The sequence below is a fragment of the Protopterus annectens genome, chromosome 1.part0 (genome assembly GCF_019279795.1).
Source record: "Protopterus annectens isolate FY-2018-M chromosome 1.part0, PAN1.0, whole genome shotgun sequence".
NCBI classification, from domain to species: Eukaryota; Metazoa; Chordata; order Ceratodontiformes; family Protopteridae; genus Protopterus; species Protopterus annectens.
In genome coordinates, this window is record NC_056725.1 from 851,563,453 (window position 1) to 851,578,980 (window position 15,528).

The 15,528-nt window shown below is 37.1% G+C and overlaps 1 protein-coding gene across 1 annotated transcript in view; it reads left to right on the top strand.

The window, feature by feature from the left end:
* SNX9 (sorting nexin 9) overlaps positions 1–15,528 on the top strand; it is a 1,114,799-nt gene that overhangs the window by 936,151 nt on the left and 163,120 nt on the right. Inside the window, exon 14 of the mRNA XM_044063919.1 lies at positions 7,118–7,194. Within this exon, the coding sequence (XP_043919854.1) occupies positions 7,118–7,194 (77 nt within the window). The remainder of the gene's footprint in view (positions 1–7,117; positions 7,195–15,528) is intronic.

Below are 15,528 nucleotides of genomic sequence, written 5' to 3' on the forward strand. Positions count from 1 at the left end.
TTCCTTTATCAGCAACTGAGCTATTCCAAAAAGCTGTTGCCTGGTAATTGAAGGCTTAAAAGGTGTTACAAACAAAGCTGATAATCTGCTAAAGAGGAGTCAGAGGAAGAAGAGCATGATAAGAGAATTGTATAGTTGCTGAATGCAAAGACAGTATAATTTTTTAGGTAAATAAGAGCAAATATAACTTTAGAGTGACAAGTCTGAAAAACGGTTGTATTCTGAGACAGGGTCTGAGATGTGATCCAGAAAATTATCTGAACTGTTGTAAAATGCTAAGACCAGAAGATGAGCAGGCATTATAGAGATTTCTAGGAATGATTCGGTACCAAATGCATATGAAGTTACTATGCCTCAGAGAAAGTTCTTAAGGGAAGATGTAACCAGAAAACGGAGCTGTAAAGAGGAAAAGAATTTTGAAATGCCCAAAAAACTAATTATAGATGCTTTAACTTTGAAGGACTGTGACAGGCAGGTAGACCAGTTGCCTATGGCTGAAAAGCATTCACAGATGCACAAAGTAAATGCTCATATAGAAATTGAACTGTTAGCAATAATGTTTGGCCATGATAAATTCCATGTACAAGTCTATAATAAAGTAATTCAGGCAGAAAAGGACCCTAACAAAACATCTTCAGAACAGTCCTTGACAGACCACCTCCATGACCGTAGATGCGAATGTGAAAATCATGTCTTTTCACCTTTGAACATCATTAGACTAGACTTCTGGTTCCAAAATTAAGTAACTTGCCACTGACTCACCTGTAGATGCATGATTAACATTATAATATAATTCTACATTTATCATTGCAATAATAAACATCCAGTATTAAACACTGTGGCTAAGACAGCTCAGACAATTTTAGATGTTAAAGCTTTCAGGATTTTAACAGTCACTTTATGAAATATTTTCCTGCCAAATTGGAATACTAAAAGATGATTTATTTTGTGGCCTAGGAAGTGTGTTCACAGCTCCCCAAATCTGAATAACTGTATGGCTCATGCAAATTACCATTGTCTATACTTCAGTAATAACACTTGCAGTGGTTGCACAGCAAACATCGCGGTAATAGCTTCTTAGTATTTAACAGTGTTAGAGAACTGCAATGTAAAAAGAACCAGAGTTCTGAAACAAAATGAGCGCTTTCACGATTTTTAATATCAGTTCATCAGACCATTAAAATACAACCATTTATACAAGAAGAAACTTGATATAGATTCAGTAGATTTTAGATGAAGTTTTTTCATGACTAAAAGAAGCTATTAGAAATGTTAAGAATAATGATACATCTGTACATCCACGGGTTAATTATACTAACCAGCAGGTTAGTATTGAGCATGGAGGCCATTCTAATGTTCCTGCGGTGGGAGTTGTTGATCTATGTGGTAATATGATCAACTCTGTGTATCCTTCAGTACAGATTGATGTGAAGAGGAAAAAGAGTATTGTGAATCCATCAACTTCAATCCAGGTGTTTCCAGTGTTCCCTCTCCTGCAAGACAAGAAAAGAGAGGGAGCTTGGAACCAATCACGAAGCAGAGGGAGATCCAAGAGGAAACAGGAGGTAGGCATAAGCAGCACTCATACTCTCAAGCGAATGTGACGACCAGTAAAGACTCCTTAGTCTGGAATATATCAAAGAGAATTATCTCTGAGGTGGAGATGTTTGTGTTGAACAAAGGCTTGTCATTTATTCTGGCCCAAAGAGCTGATATAGTAGATAATGTCCCGACATGGATTTTTTTCTCAGGAATTTAATGTTAAAATTGATGTCTACGAGTGAACAGTCAAGTACTAGGACTTTTAAGAAACCTAGTACATATACTCCTATTAATCACCTGTTACTTGAAGCTTATAATAAGTTATGTGAAAATAATCTTTTTGAAGTATTGAGCAAGGGTAATGATGGTAAGACCTTTTGTAATTTAACCCTGTTGAAAGGGAAGCACTCATCAGCTGTTTGATGTTGGTATAGTTATTCGACAAGCTGATAAAGGTGGTCCAATTGTAGTAATGGATAGTGATTTTTATTTTGATATCACAATTTAATGCTTAGAGAGACATCCACTTGTAGACTAATATGTTTAGATGATATTGATAGAATAAGGTGCAGGATCTGTAACTTTTTTTACATGATTTTTTTGCTTGGCTGACTCCTCATTCTTCAATTTGAGTATCTAAATGTGGAGTATCCTTTAATTCCATTGTTGCATGAGTTACCTAAAATCCATAAGAACCCAAAGCAGCCACCTTTTTGCCCTATTGTGGCAGGTAAAGGTTTGGTGCACTGACCCTTTTTCTGTATTTTAGGAGAAGCATCTTCGACCTGTGTTAAATGTATAGAGTTATGTTACTATGGATTCCAAACAATTTTCGCAAGATTTATATGACTGTATTAGTTACAGTGATGTAGGTGATTGTTAGTTACTTTAGATGTTATATCTCTCTTTACAGTTATCCAGAATTTGGCGGGGATAGAATTTATGAAAGATTATTTGGAGAGACATAGTCACTATGATCACAAGTTAATTGAGTTGTTATGTTTATTTATGGAAGTTATATTAGAGAATAATGCATTTGTTTTTGATGGGAAATATTTCCAGATTGATGGTGTAGTTGTGGGCACTTTGTGTGCTAATAGCTATGCCAACATGATGCTAGCAAAATAAGTTCAGAGTTATTTTCACAATGTATAAGTTGGCATTGGAGTTTTGTCGAAGATATATTTATTTTATGGAATGGCTCAGTGCAGGAGTTAAGTGCATTTGTTTGATTTTATTGCATACTACTACTACTACTTTTTTGAAGTTTTCGGTTAAATATTCTAGTGCGGCAATAGAGTTTTTAGATATTTGAATTACTATGTTATTAAAATGGGTCCTATGTTAAGAGTTATATAGGAAAGAATGTTGTAGGAATACCCTGCAACATGGGCAAAGTATGCATCCTGGTTATGTATTTAAGAATATAGTGAAGGGCCAAGGGATGCGTAGTTCTAGGCTTAATGCTGATGATCATGGTTTTCATAGAGATTTGGACTTGGAGTTTTAAAGAAATTGACTATAGAGGCGGGGAGGTCATTAGAGGTTTTTCACAAGTAATACCCCTTAGGAATAGTAAGGCTAGACCTTTACTTTTCTAGGAAGGATGAAGTTACTAATCAGCTTGATTTTTGGTAGTAATGTGAACAGGGGATTTTGTTTAATTTTCTTTGTTTTATACTAGTAATGTTAATGGAGTTACTGAAATATTTTGTAAACATTGGCCTATATTGCTTATGGATGAAAGGGTTAAGGTATTTGTAGGGGATAGACCTTGTTTTATTATTAAAAATAGAAAGTTGATCAAATGATTATTATGTTATCCGGAGAATAAGAATGAGATAGGTTTGCAAGGTGAATTGAATGGTACCCACCCTTGCTCAAAATGTAGTTATTGTACATATATAGGCACTACCAATTCTTTTATACATCCTGAATCTGATACGACATATGTGTTCAAAGTGAGCACAAGTTGGGATACCAAAAATATAGTGTATTTGTCCCCACTGTGTAATTTGTCGTCCCTTTTGTGTGGGGAAAATGAATAGGAGTTTAAGGGAACATTCAGACTTCAAATCCAAACAACACATTGGCTAAACATGTTCTCAGTGTAGATGTTTCTCATATGTTTAGATTTATTGTGATAGAACATTTACAAGAAAGTGCTCTGGGAGGGGGACATTAGGAAGATAACAGAAGATTGAACTTGGGTGAATCTTCAAGTTGAGAGCTGATAGATGTTCGGGCTTCAACGGCTTGTTTTACTTAAGGCTGTTTTAAAAGCTCTTAATTGTACAAATGGATTATATTGGATTTTATGCATTGATGCACCTTATGTAGTTGACTATTTATGACTTCAAATGTATTTTTGTATGTAGGATGTATATTTATTAAACAATATAGTTATACTAGTAATACAGAAAGTTTAAAAAAAAATCTAGATATCCCTTTGATGTAATATTGAGTGATATGTTGTTTTTATGACTGGATGAAATGCCAGTTGATTGGATAACTTATTTTATTATTGTGAGATTTGATAGGTTGAATGCTTGTATAAATGGTTATTTAATTTTGTATTTTAATGTTCTCGTGAAAGTGCTCACCTAGTTTAATCATGAATCACTTTGACTCAACCGTGTTTCTGAACTTTTTGGTTCTTTTTATGTTGCAATTTTCTGGTATAAGTGTTCCGTCCATCCTCTGTTGAACTTTTTTGGGAAGTGTTAGAGAACTATTTGTTAGAAGTTAAAGTTTTGGGAGTTCCAGTATTCATACCCAATAATTGTATTATACCTCTTGCATTTTACTAAAAACAGTAATATTCTAAGGTGTTCATAGGATAGGGGGGGGCTGTACTGATTCTCAAGCAAACAAGAAAATAGAACATAGTATTCTGCCTCATTCATCTTTATGATAGTGTAGCCTTTGTCCCAGCATAAAACAAAATGGTAACCCCCAGCAGTCCCTTTTTGTTCCACATCAGTTACACTGTCCCTCCATGCTAATGTTGTAGGCTCTTAATACAGCCTCTATGAATGGTTTTCTAGTAAGTCAGGTAGTCGTATGGCAGTTTGGGTACAGGGTTAAAGCTGTAGTTCCTGTGATGCAGGGTTTGATTCTCTTAGCCCTCATTTGCCTACTGTGTGCCCTTCAGAAAGTCACTTAACCAGACATTACTTCCAGATTGGCCCTGAAAAGGGATAGAGTGTCCAGTAGGTCTAACTGGTTAATAAATGGCATTGCTATTGGTTGATGCTTAGCTTATTGGTTAAGGTGTTTACCTTGACAAGCACAAGGTACAAGGTTTGATTCTCACTTTTGGCTACTATCTGGTTATTGGTTAGGTGTGTAATGGTCCTTACAAACTGCTTATTTACCTATGAAGCCATATAATTTTATACTTTGTGTTTATCCTATATGTTGTGCTTACTCCTTACATGGGTGTTAATGTAGGGAGCACAAGAGGTTTCAAGGTTATTCCTAGATTGACATTACACTGTGCACCAGCAAGGGGCTCATGTATGAGCTAGACAAATTTCAGAACTGTAATGAGTTATGGGTGTGAAGAGGAAATCCCAACAGCTGACCACTACAGAGGACCTTCTGACAAGTCAGCTGATATGGTAGTGCATATCTTATGGGTTCATAGGTGTTTACTAGGCTAACAATCACAAGGGCCTTCTTAAGCCTAGCCATTCATTCCAAATCTTTAACAAGTTCTGGTAAGCAGGGGGTTGGGAAATGAAACATTTACAAGCAGGGGTCTAGGAGATGAACCATTTACAGGTTGCATTTGTCCGTTACAGACATAGTGCCAAACCAGGATGTTTTTTTATTTATTGTATTTTATTTTATTGCCTTATTAGTTGTTCACTGAACAGAAATGTTCCCTGGCTGCTTTCACCAACGATGCAGCAGTTCTTGAGCTGTTTCTGTACCTGGTGCTGTCTGGTATTCCAGCAGGTCCACCACAAGGAATGCTGACTTAGCTACATGGACAAACTTTGCTGTAGATGCAGAGTTTTTGAGAAAATTCCCTCTTCAGCTGAGAGTCTAGATTATCAGCTGGAGATTTTTAGATATGACGTTTCTTTTTTCACAGTAGGATTGCACATTGTTGCAGCTTCCAGCAGCATGACAACCTATTCAAAGTTTCTCTTTCCCTTATTTTAAGTTCAAGAACCTCTTTAAAGTATTGGCCTGAGCCATTAAGTTGAGCTGACTTTTTTAATTTTCTTCCACAGAGATATTGTAGTGTCTTGATAACTGACTGTTTCCTTACTTAAGTCAGTTTGATTTCCACTTAATCAGGTCATTATTCTTGCTTCTTCCCAGAGCATTCCTGTAATTTGAAGAAGAGATTCACCTGCACAGGTGAAAAAGGACCCCTAGCTGCCACGCAGAAAAAAAACATTTAAGGATTACTTTTTCTATTGTTTCTCTTGTGCGGCACCCATTTTCTGCTAGGATTTGTGGCAAAATGGAAATTCTTTTAATTCATTCCAGGATGATTGTTTGTTATGTATTGTTTTATTGTCCAAAAAGTTAAGTCTGTCCCTTCATTTGCACACCCAGGACAGCTGTCGTGTTACAGCAGCTTGGCACGTTCAGTTAGAGAAGATTAATAAAACAGCACCATTTGGGTGAGACACTGTTCTTTGTACAACAGGGTATGGTCTGATGTCAAGCTTCGATAAGATCTTCAGGATTTTGTGCCCTAACGGAGCAGTTTAACCCATCTTCTGTGGTGTAGTACTTTTTATGAAACAGTTGCATTTTTTTGAGGAATTTAGTATTTTCACAGAAGTGTTATTTAAGTACTGTGTTTGAGAATCAGGTAACCTGCATAGCAGTTATGTCGTTTGGTTGTGCTGCAGTGGATGTATTAACATATGTTTTTACATCTGATATATTTGTTGAGCACAAAAGTACTCTAATCTCATATAATGCAGTACAACATACTTTTGGGTATCTGTTGAAATTCTGAGGGTTTCAAAAGTGCAGAGGGAGAGGAATATATACTAAGTTTGCAGCTTTTCAGAGTATTCACCTTTCTTCAAGGTACGTCTGATTTGGAGTTAGTACTTATAAGTAGCAGGGGTTGTGTGCAGGGGCATACCCAGTGCAGAAACAAAGCTTTAAAAGTATAACAAGATGTTTTGTAATTCTTTCTTTTCTGAATCGCAGGTTGTTGGTATTTGCAGGAGTGGGTCACATGCTTCTAACCTGGAAGTTGCAGTTTAATGGTCACTGTTTACAGTTTTCAGTCATTCAGCTATAAAAGCTGAATGAGTGTGTCTTTGATTAGATTAATGGATTTATACTGAATGCTGCTATCGATTATGTATCATTTTAAAGTCTGTGCTACTGATTTCCTTAGAGCAAAAGTACCATATTACATTATTCACAATGTGTAATAAATTCAGTAATATACTCAACTACTGCCCCATTTAGAATGAGCCCTGTAGTCAGTTGCAAAGAGCTCTTTCTGTCAGTCATTCCCCATTTGAAGTGTTTTAATACAAAAGAACTCCCTTGTGATATTTCTTTTCTTATGTTTTGTCTCATAAATCAGGTGAATCAGTCCTGACAGATGCCTTAACGGAAGCAGGAAAAACATATGAAGAAATTGCCACTTTATATGAAGAACAGGTAAAAAAAACAAAAAACAAAAAAAAAAAACGTTTTCTTTTTATTAAGGTATCGATGTACATTATATAAGAAAGGGCATAATCCCTTACTACTGAATACAGGTGGAATGACTAATCATTCAGTGGGTCACTGACAAATGTGTGTAGTTTTGTCCGCCTTTGTTTTTCACTTAACCACCCACTCAGTTTTTGCAAAACTTTATGAAGGCTTCAGAAAATCGATCTCTTGCATTTCAGAACAGAAAGCGTCCACACATCTGTTAGTATACTGCTTCAACTCCTCATCTGCTTTCTGACTTGAAGCTTTTGACATTAGTACTACAAAGACTCTTGCTAGCAGGAACTGCTGATATGTTTGTGTGTAGTTAACCCTGTGCTGCATGTACAGTGACATGCTTTACTGATAGTGACATTGCCTGTTCTTGTAATTAGTCGTCTGATCCAAAGGACAAGTTTCTGCCCCAATCCAGGCATAGCCAGTGATCTAAAACGCAGGAATGTACGATGTAGAGTCAATTAATATTAACTGTTGTAATATACGATTGGTAGAAAACAAGGTTAGAATGTAATGATTTGTTTTATAGTACAAGGGAAAGCTTATTTGCCATTAGCATAAGAAATAGTTAATGATTATTCAGGAAGAGTTTGATAAATTTCTGTTTTATGAGAGTAGACACTGCAGAGGGACATGTAATCTGTACGTGTAGGTTTATATGAGTTGTTTTAATTATAAAATCAGCTGTATATGTCAGTAGAATGCTACTGTTTAAATTAATTCTGTTAGATGGCAGCAGGCAAGTATTATACAGGCAAACTGTGTGAATGAATAGTTTGAATGTTTGCTTGCTTGGCAGAGGTTACTGTGAGGAGGCAATTCTGCCTTCCAGTGATGTGCAGTGACAAGTGGAGATTCCACTTTTCCTAGTGTCGTATGTCCTGAGGATCCCTCCATGACTTTTGACTTTACACAGGAGCCCATCCCTAATTGTCTTTATGTCCCTGTTCTTATTTGTCAAGATTACAGTGTGATTTACCACACCACATGTACTTGTCTGAAGCTGTTTAGAATGGATTGTTATATTGTATCACAGTCAGATAGTTACTGTTAAGTAGTCAACATGCAACACTTCAGTTATATTTTTGTTAACCCAGTGGTGGTTGCTGCTAAACCTAAAGGTGTTTATTTTGCCTTTTTAGCTGTCAGCGTACTGAATGTCTGTTGCCACTGTGGCTACATAGTGCACGGGTAGGAAAACAACTTTGTTAAAATATAAATGTACTTCATAGAGGGTATGTTAAGTCTGCCCTCTTGGACATTGCATAATATGATGCCCAGCCTAACCTAGATCCTGCTGTCAGTAACATCGTTACTTAATGTTAAAGATGATCACTGTAACATTGACAGTGCCCTTAAAACTGCTCAGATAAATGCTCATAGTCCCTGCAAGTAAGGTCACCGTGTTTCAATCAGCATGTGCTTTTCCAGTGGAGAGGATGCAGATTTTTCCGCTTGCCTGTATGACCACTCGTGGAAGCCAGGGGCCTCACAAGATGTAGTGATATTTCAGGAGGGAGGGCAGAGTGAAAGATGTGTAGTATGCAAAAGAAAGTGCTACGTACACCTGACATCATTACATGTCACTTTCTTTAAATTGGGGATTCTGGCTAGTTGCCACAGAATGATGGCGTCAAGCCCTGGTCCATTTCTGCACACGAAGTCCTCATGTCCCAGTCCTAATATTAGTAGGATTTATAAGATGATTCACTGGATAAAGTTAGGAGGCCTACCGAATTGAAGGGTGTTGTCCTGGATCACCACTAAGGAGCTGTTGAGGTGCAGGGCTCTGGATGGGTAGAAACTAGAAAATCATGTCAGTTGGATGGAAAATGGATTGAGCATTAAAGAAACATTGTCTAGATAGCTGTGAGAGAAAATCTGAGTTTCTGCTCTGTTCTGGTGTTTAGACTACAACAGACAAAGTGTTCTTCACAAGCTCAAAGTAGTGACAGGACTGTACAGTATTTTTGAGGCCGTAAACTGAATGGAGTTCTAACATTCTGAAGACCAGCAAAAAGGTTTAATTGGGCCAGAATATCTTGATCTGGCAATTTGTTTCTGGACAAAAGCACTAATCATCTTCAGTAAAATCCTTCATTGTAAGGAAATTTAATCAACCGGTTTTGTTCTCCTTTTAAATAAGGAGATTCTCTAGAAGTAAGGTCTAATTTTCATGTGGTCAGTGCAGAATCTCACAGCTGTTGCATTAATCCATTTCTGTTTGAGAATAAACTAGGTCTGGTGAATGGGTAACATTTCTAGGGCTTTTCAAGTCCTGTATATCATCTCTGTTGAATTTTCTTTTGCTGGTAGTGGTGGGAACATTGGAAAAAAATAATTCATAAAACATGGTTTAAAACTCATTACTGTGGTTTCTGGAATTATGATGTAATTGTTGCATTAAAAATATTGATAAAGTTGAACAAAAAAAATATTGATAAAGTTGAGTTTAGGCAGTTTGCTTCTCTAGAGGCAAATCTTAACTGCAACAGATAGTATTTAATGCATTTTTTTATTTCCTGCTTTGTTGAATATTTATTTTCTTTATTAACCCAGAATATAGAACACTGATATACATGAACCATTTTCAGGTTCAGCCAAGGGTTGCAGGTGTTGATATAAACAAATGTTATGATTACAATCAGTAATGCTTTAAATGGAGCATTTAGAAAATGAACATGTTACAATACAGTAAGTTTTAACAATTTACCTGGAATCACATGGTTTTCACACATACTGTAGCTATTTACAGGCTTACATATAAGAGTTCTAACTAGGTTCTAACACAGACTGTAGATTGCGGGTAGGAAAAGAGGTGTGATGAGAGACATTACATAAGAATATAGATAAAAATCAAGGACACATTTTTAAAAATATGGGATAGAACGGATGAAGGAAAGGGTGTTGATAGGATCTAACAAGGAGGTATAGTTTGGAAATGATAGAAGTGCAAAGAGAGAGGATTACTTCTAAAGTAAGAAGTTGGAAAAATGTGTGGGGAATGGAGAGGTGTTTCAAAGCTGGGAGTAAAGCAAGAAATATTTTATGTTGAAGGCAAGCCAGACATTTTTTGTGGTCCTCTTGATGCCAAGAATGTATATGTTAATGTGAGCAGTTACATTTCATTAAAACAAATGTGATAGTATGTGGACTTTATCTGTAAATTAAATAATTGTTGGAGTTAATAGGCACTATTTGTAACTGAGCCTCTTGGCATAGCTGTGTGACTGTTTGTGTTAAAGTTCTGTATAATGTACATTACATATTTACACACACACAGACACACAATTTCTCATCTACATCTCCAAAGTTGTTTTGCTTTGTCATTAGCAAGTCATTTTTGATCTTGTATTGTAGGTGCCTTCTTTACCAGAAGCTCTTGTTTTCTTGTACATTCCAGAGAAGTTGTGTGTAGGTCTATCTCTGTGTCTTGCACAGAATTGGTTCTTTGCCTTCTGCCTTTTAGTTGGTGGTATAGGCTGTGGCTTTCATGAGTGGGATAAAGCAGGTATTACAAAATGAATGAGTTGCTTAGTGTCCACGGTGAAAGTGTGTATTCTAATTTCAATTATCTAATATAAGAAAACTTTTATATTTTCACTCCCATCCTGTTGTGACATGCAGTAGGTGACGGACTATTTGTGACTTTGTTATATTTTATGTATATATGTTATTTAGTATCTTGGCAGTTTGGCAATCTTTGGTAAAACTTAACTTTTTGGACATAACTGTTGTGAGGTTGCATTTTCATTGTAGAGATTCCTTCAGCTGCTTTGATACCTCTCCAAAGTCTCCTAAAATATTTACTCTGTTTTCCGAAATGTGCACTTGTCACTTTTAAAAGTGGGCTGACTTACAAAACAAGCTCCTATGATATCTCAGGCTCTAGCATGGCAATTGCTAAAGTTCTTTTTATGGACTTTTGTGCATTGCTTGTACCTGTACCTCTAGAGTTAAGTCAGAAGTTGCATGGCAGTAACAGAAGTTAATTAATTTGACATATAATTTTATTTATTTATTTACTTGTATTTGTTGACCGGGAGTGTCCGACTGGATGTAGGTCCATTTTCAGTGGAGGCCCGGGGAGAAAAGCTCCACAGTTAAAATACAGACAGTAGTTCATTGGATTACATAGCGATTAACAATTTACATAGCAATTACTTACAAAATATTTACAGATGAAGAACATAGTACATCAGTAGACAACTAGAATCTTTACCTGTGAAGTACATAACAGACATTAACAAATGTTACAAGAAGTTCCTGCTGTATAATAAGTACTAGGCTTATGAGCATCTGAGCTTGCTATAATCAAGGTAGTTAGTGGAGTGTAAAGAAAGATAGTGGTTGGATGGGGTGGGTGATATTAGGGAGTTGCAAGGGCATAGCCAGCATGTTTTTAGGTGCGCTTTTAGTAAAGTTTTGAAGTGGGTGCATAATGGTATGGAGGTAATTGTGAGTGGGAGGGAGTTCCATAATTTGGCTATGGCACAAGAGAATAGTGCTTCACCAGCAGAGTTATTGGCTTTAGTGATCTGCAAGTGATTTTTGTTGCTGGATCTTAGTGGTCTGGTGGTGCGATAGGGTTGGAGTAGATTCTGGAGGATGGGACATTTAGTGGATGGTTTACTAGTTTGTGGGCGAGTGAGAGTTGATACCATTGAAGGAGATGAGGGAGTTCAAGCCAGCCCAGTTCAGCAAGTGAGAGACAGTGGTGACTACGGTAGTATGCTCCTGTGGCGAATTTGGTGATTTTGTTGTAGCAGGTCTCTAGCTTGTTTAGATTGCATTGCCTTAGGTTGGTATATATTGGAGAGGCATAAAGTAGGGTGGAGATAAGGTGGGAATTTGCTATTGAAATCTTTGCTGCTTTGGTGAGAAGTTGCTTATTTCTGTATAACGCTCCTAGTTTTTTGTGGACTTTTTTTATGGTCATGGATATGTGAATGTCAAATTTTAGTTTGTCTGTTTCCACTCCTAGCAATTTGGTGTGTTCAGTAGGGTATATAGTGATGTTGTCTTTTGCTGTGATGTTAAAGTGAGAGTTGTTTTGAGTATGTTTGGTGGGTTGGAAGATGAGTAGTTTAGTTTTGTTTGGGTTGAGTATTAATTGGGCATCGGATAACCAAGTTTCAACAGAGGAAAAGGCTTCCTGTGTGACATTTTGCAGTTTGAGTAGGGACTGGTCTAAGCAGATGATGGTTGAGTCATCTGCGTATTGTATGAGTGTGCCATGTTTGGTGGCAGAGGCTAGATTATTGGTGAAACAGAGAAGAGTAGGGGTCCAAGGATGGATCCTTGGGGAACCCCTATGGAGACAGGTAGTTGGGGAGATGTCATTCTGCCATACAACGGATTGTTGGTGGTCAGACAGGTAACTCTGAAACCAGTTGGTGACCGATTGTGAGAAGGATAGGTTATTGAGGACAGAAATAAGTTGTTTGTGTGGGACCATGTCAAATGCTTTAGATAGGTCTAGGAAAGTAGCAGAAGAGAGATGGCCATTGTTTTTATGCTGAAGGATAGTGTTAGTAAAGGAGAGTAAGGCAGTGGTGGTGCTATGGTTTTGTCAGAAACCATGCTGATTATTGGAAAGGATGTTGTTAGTAAGGAGGTAGTCTGAGACCTGTGTGTGTATGCATCTCTCTAGTATTTTGGAGAGTGGAGAGAGAATAGCTATGGTAATTGTATCTTTTATTCTAGCTTGGCTATATACCAAGTCACTCTCAGATTCTGAAAATGTAATATGGGCCTAAGCCTTGCCCCTGCTTTCACTTTTAATTTCCTTGTCCACATAACTAGATCATGCACTCTGTAACTTAATGTGCAGTTGTGCAGCTACATCATTTTAGATAAGAGTATGTACTTCTTGCATTTGTTGTCTAGAACATTTCAGTGTACTTCTATTCATTCCATTTTTTTCTCAGAATTCATAGGGTTAAGCTTAAGGGCAGTCCAATGTCATAGTTGCATAAGGTGATATTTATTGAGGAACAGGGTACAATTTTATTTGGAATAACTGCAAAACTCCATATATACAGTACTGTGGGGAAACCAGATAAGTGTGCATAGGACACTATGGTGAACAAAGGCATACAAAGGCAGTTTTATTTGCAAAGTAAGACTCTGCGTAGCTCCATTTATCAGTTGATCTTTCATCATCATCTACCCTGTAGATGCCATTTTTTGTTGTGGTGGGTGCCTTGTGTCTAAACTGTTAAGGCTATCAGCTTTTTTTTCTTTTTTCTGTGTGTGAGGCGAGAGGTGGAGGATAGAGTTCTACATTTTGGAGACACAGGTGTAGTAGAGTGAATCTCCTGCTGCTTTTAGAGATTTATTTATGGTAAATAGAGATTTGTCTTGGGAGTGCAGATTTCTGCTTAGGTTATTGTGTTTGATCATAGATTTAAGATCTGGGCATTTTTCTGGGTTGCATATTAAGCTGTGGAATACTAGAAACCAGGATTGATGAAGGCTGCAGCAGTCATTTGTTCCAGTTTAGTAGTCAGAGGGCTAAATAGTGATGGGGTATAGTAAGAGAAGTTTGTGGAAAATTTTGCAGTTTTTTATGACATTGTTCAAGTTTTGTTCTGTGGCGCGGTGGCATGTTTGTGAAGAATGGAGAGTCAATAGTGTGGGGATTAAGTAGGTTTTGCAATTGTTTCTCTGGCTTTAAATGTGAGGAAATGTTTAACTCTATATAACTCTGTATAACAGACCAAGCTTTTGGTAAGTTTTTGTGAATGTTATTTGGATACAGGATCACATTTCATATTATCTATTGTGACTCCAAGAAGTTTAGTGTGTGGTACAATTTCTTAGTGGTGTTGGATGAGTTCATGTTAACCTGTTTTTTTTTTTTTTACTTTGTGTGTATCGTTTAGGAGTAAAAAGGAGTAGCTTAGGTTTTATTTTTGGTTCAGTAGTACTTATAGCACATTTTGCCAGAATTCAATGGATATGAAGGATTCTTGGGTCATTTCATATTATCTATGTGGAGTGGGGGTGGAGTAAATTTAGAATTATCAGCATATTGACTAGAGTAGCTAAGAGTAGCTTATTTGGCTGTTGAGTGTAGATCATTTATGAATATAATAAACAAGAAGGGTCCCAGTATGGATCTGTGAAGCAAATCAACTGCATTTGCCATGTGACAGCTTGGTGCTTCTCTGATGAGTAACTTTTAAACCAGGTGAGAGAGAGGTAAGAGAGAGTCCTAGAGAAGGCAGCTTTTGTAGTAGTAGATGAACTTTGCTCTTTTCTCCGCTATAGTACGATCTCAGAGTTGGTATATTTAGTTGGGGGTAAAGCTACCCACATGGGTGGTTTTGATTTGCTTTGTTTTTTTCACCATGGTGGCCCAGTGGCTAGTTACTGGGTAATATGCAGTTTTGCTGAAGTGGTATTGACGGTATGAAATTCATGTAAGTGGTTTTTCGATTAGATAAAGTAGATCTGAATTGTGACCTGGGTTTAGTAAGTTTGTGATGGATGCCTTAAAGTTTTTTGGATTACTTTGATGAATTTCCATCATGATACAGTAGTGACTTTTTGTCTAGCTTTTATGCTTTGCTTGGTTGTATTTCTGAGGTGCCTGAAATATTGTAAATTTCCCTGATTTCTTTGAGTTGCCATGATTTCCAGGCGTTTTATCTTGGTTTCTTTAGTTTAGTTTTGTGTGACAGCCAAGGAGCAGGGTGCAATTTAGCTTGCTGTTTTCGTTCTTGGAGTATTTATTTAGCATGGCAAGGAAGATTTTATTAAATTCAAGTGCTGCTTTATCTAAAGTTAGTGTTTTGAGAAATGTCCACTTGTAAAGTTGTAGGAATTTAAAGTACAAGTTAAAGCGTCTGCACTGAAGCTAGTTAGGTCGCGTACTAAGTTTTACTAGCTTAAGGATTCTATTGGCAAAACTGTACTCTCTCAACTAAAATGGCTAGAACTCCCCAACCTTCTAACTTACAACCAACTATTGATAGTTCATAATTTAATTCACCAGCCCTCAAACTGTCCTGCATCCTGTCTTGTCCAACACACAGTCAACACCAGGCCCCTCAGATCCTCCAGTAAACTTATGCTAAAGGTCACCCAGTCCCACAACTATCACAGGGATTTCCTTTATTGCAACAAAATTACCAAACCTTGGAATACACTCCCTCCTACAGCTACTAAAAATCCACACCATCATGAGTTCAAATACCTAGCCAATAATTGGCTCTGCTCCTGTCTGACCCCTGGTTAAATCCACTTAGGCTCATCCCACCCCTTTCCCACTGC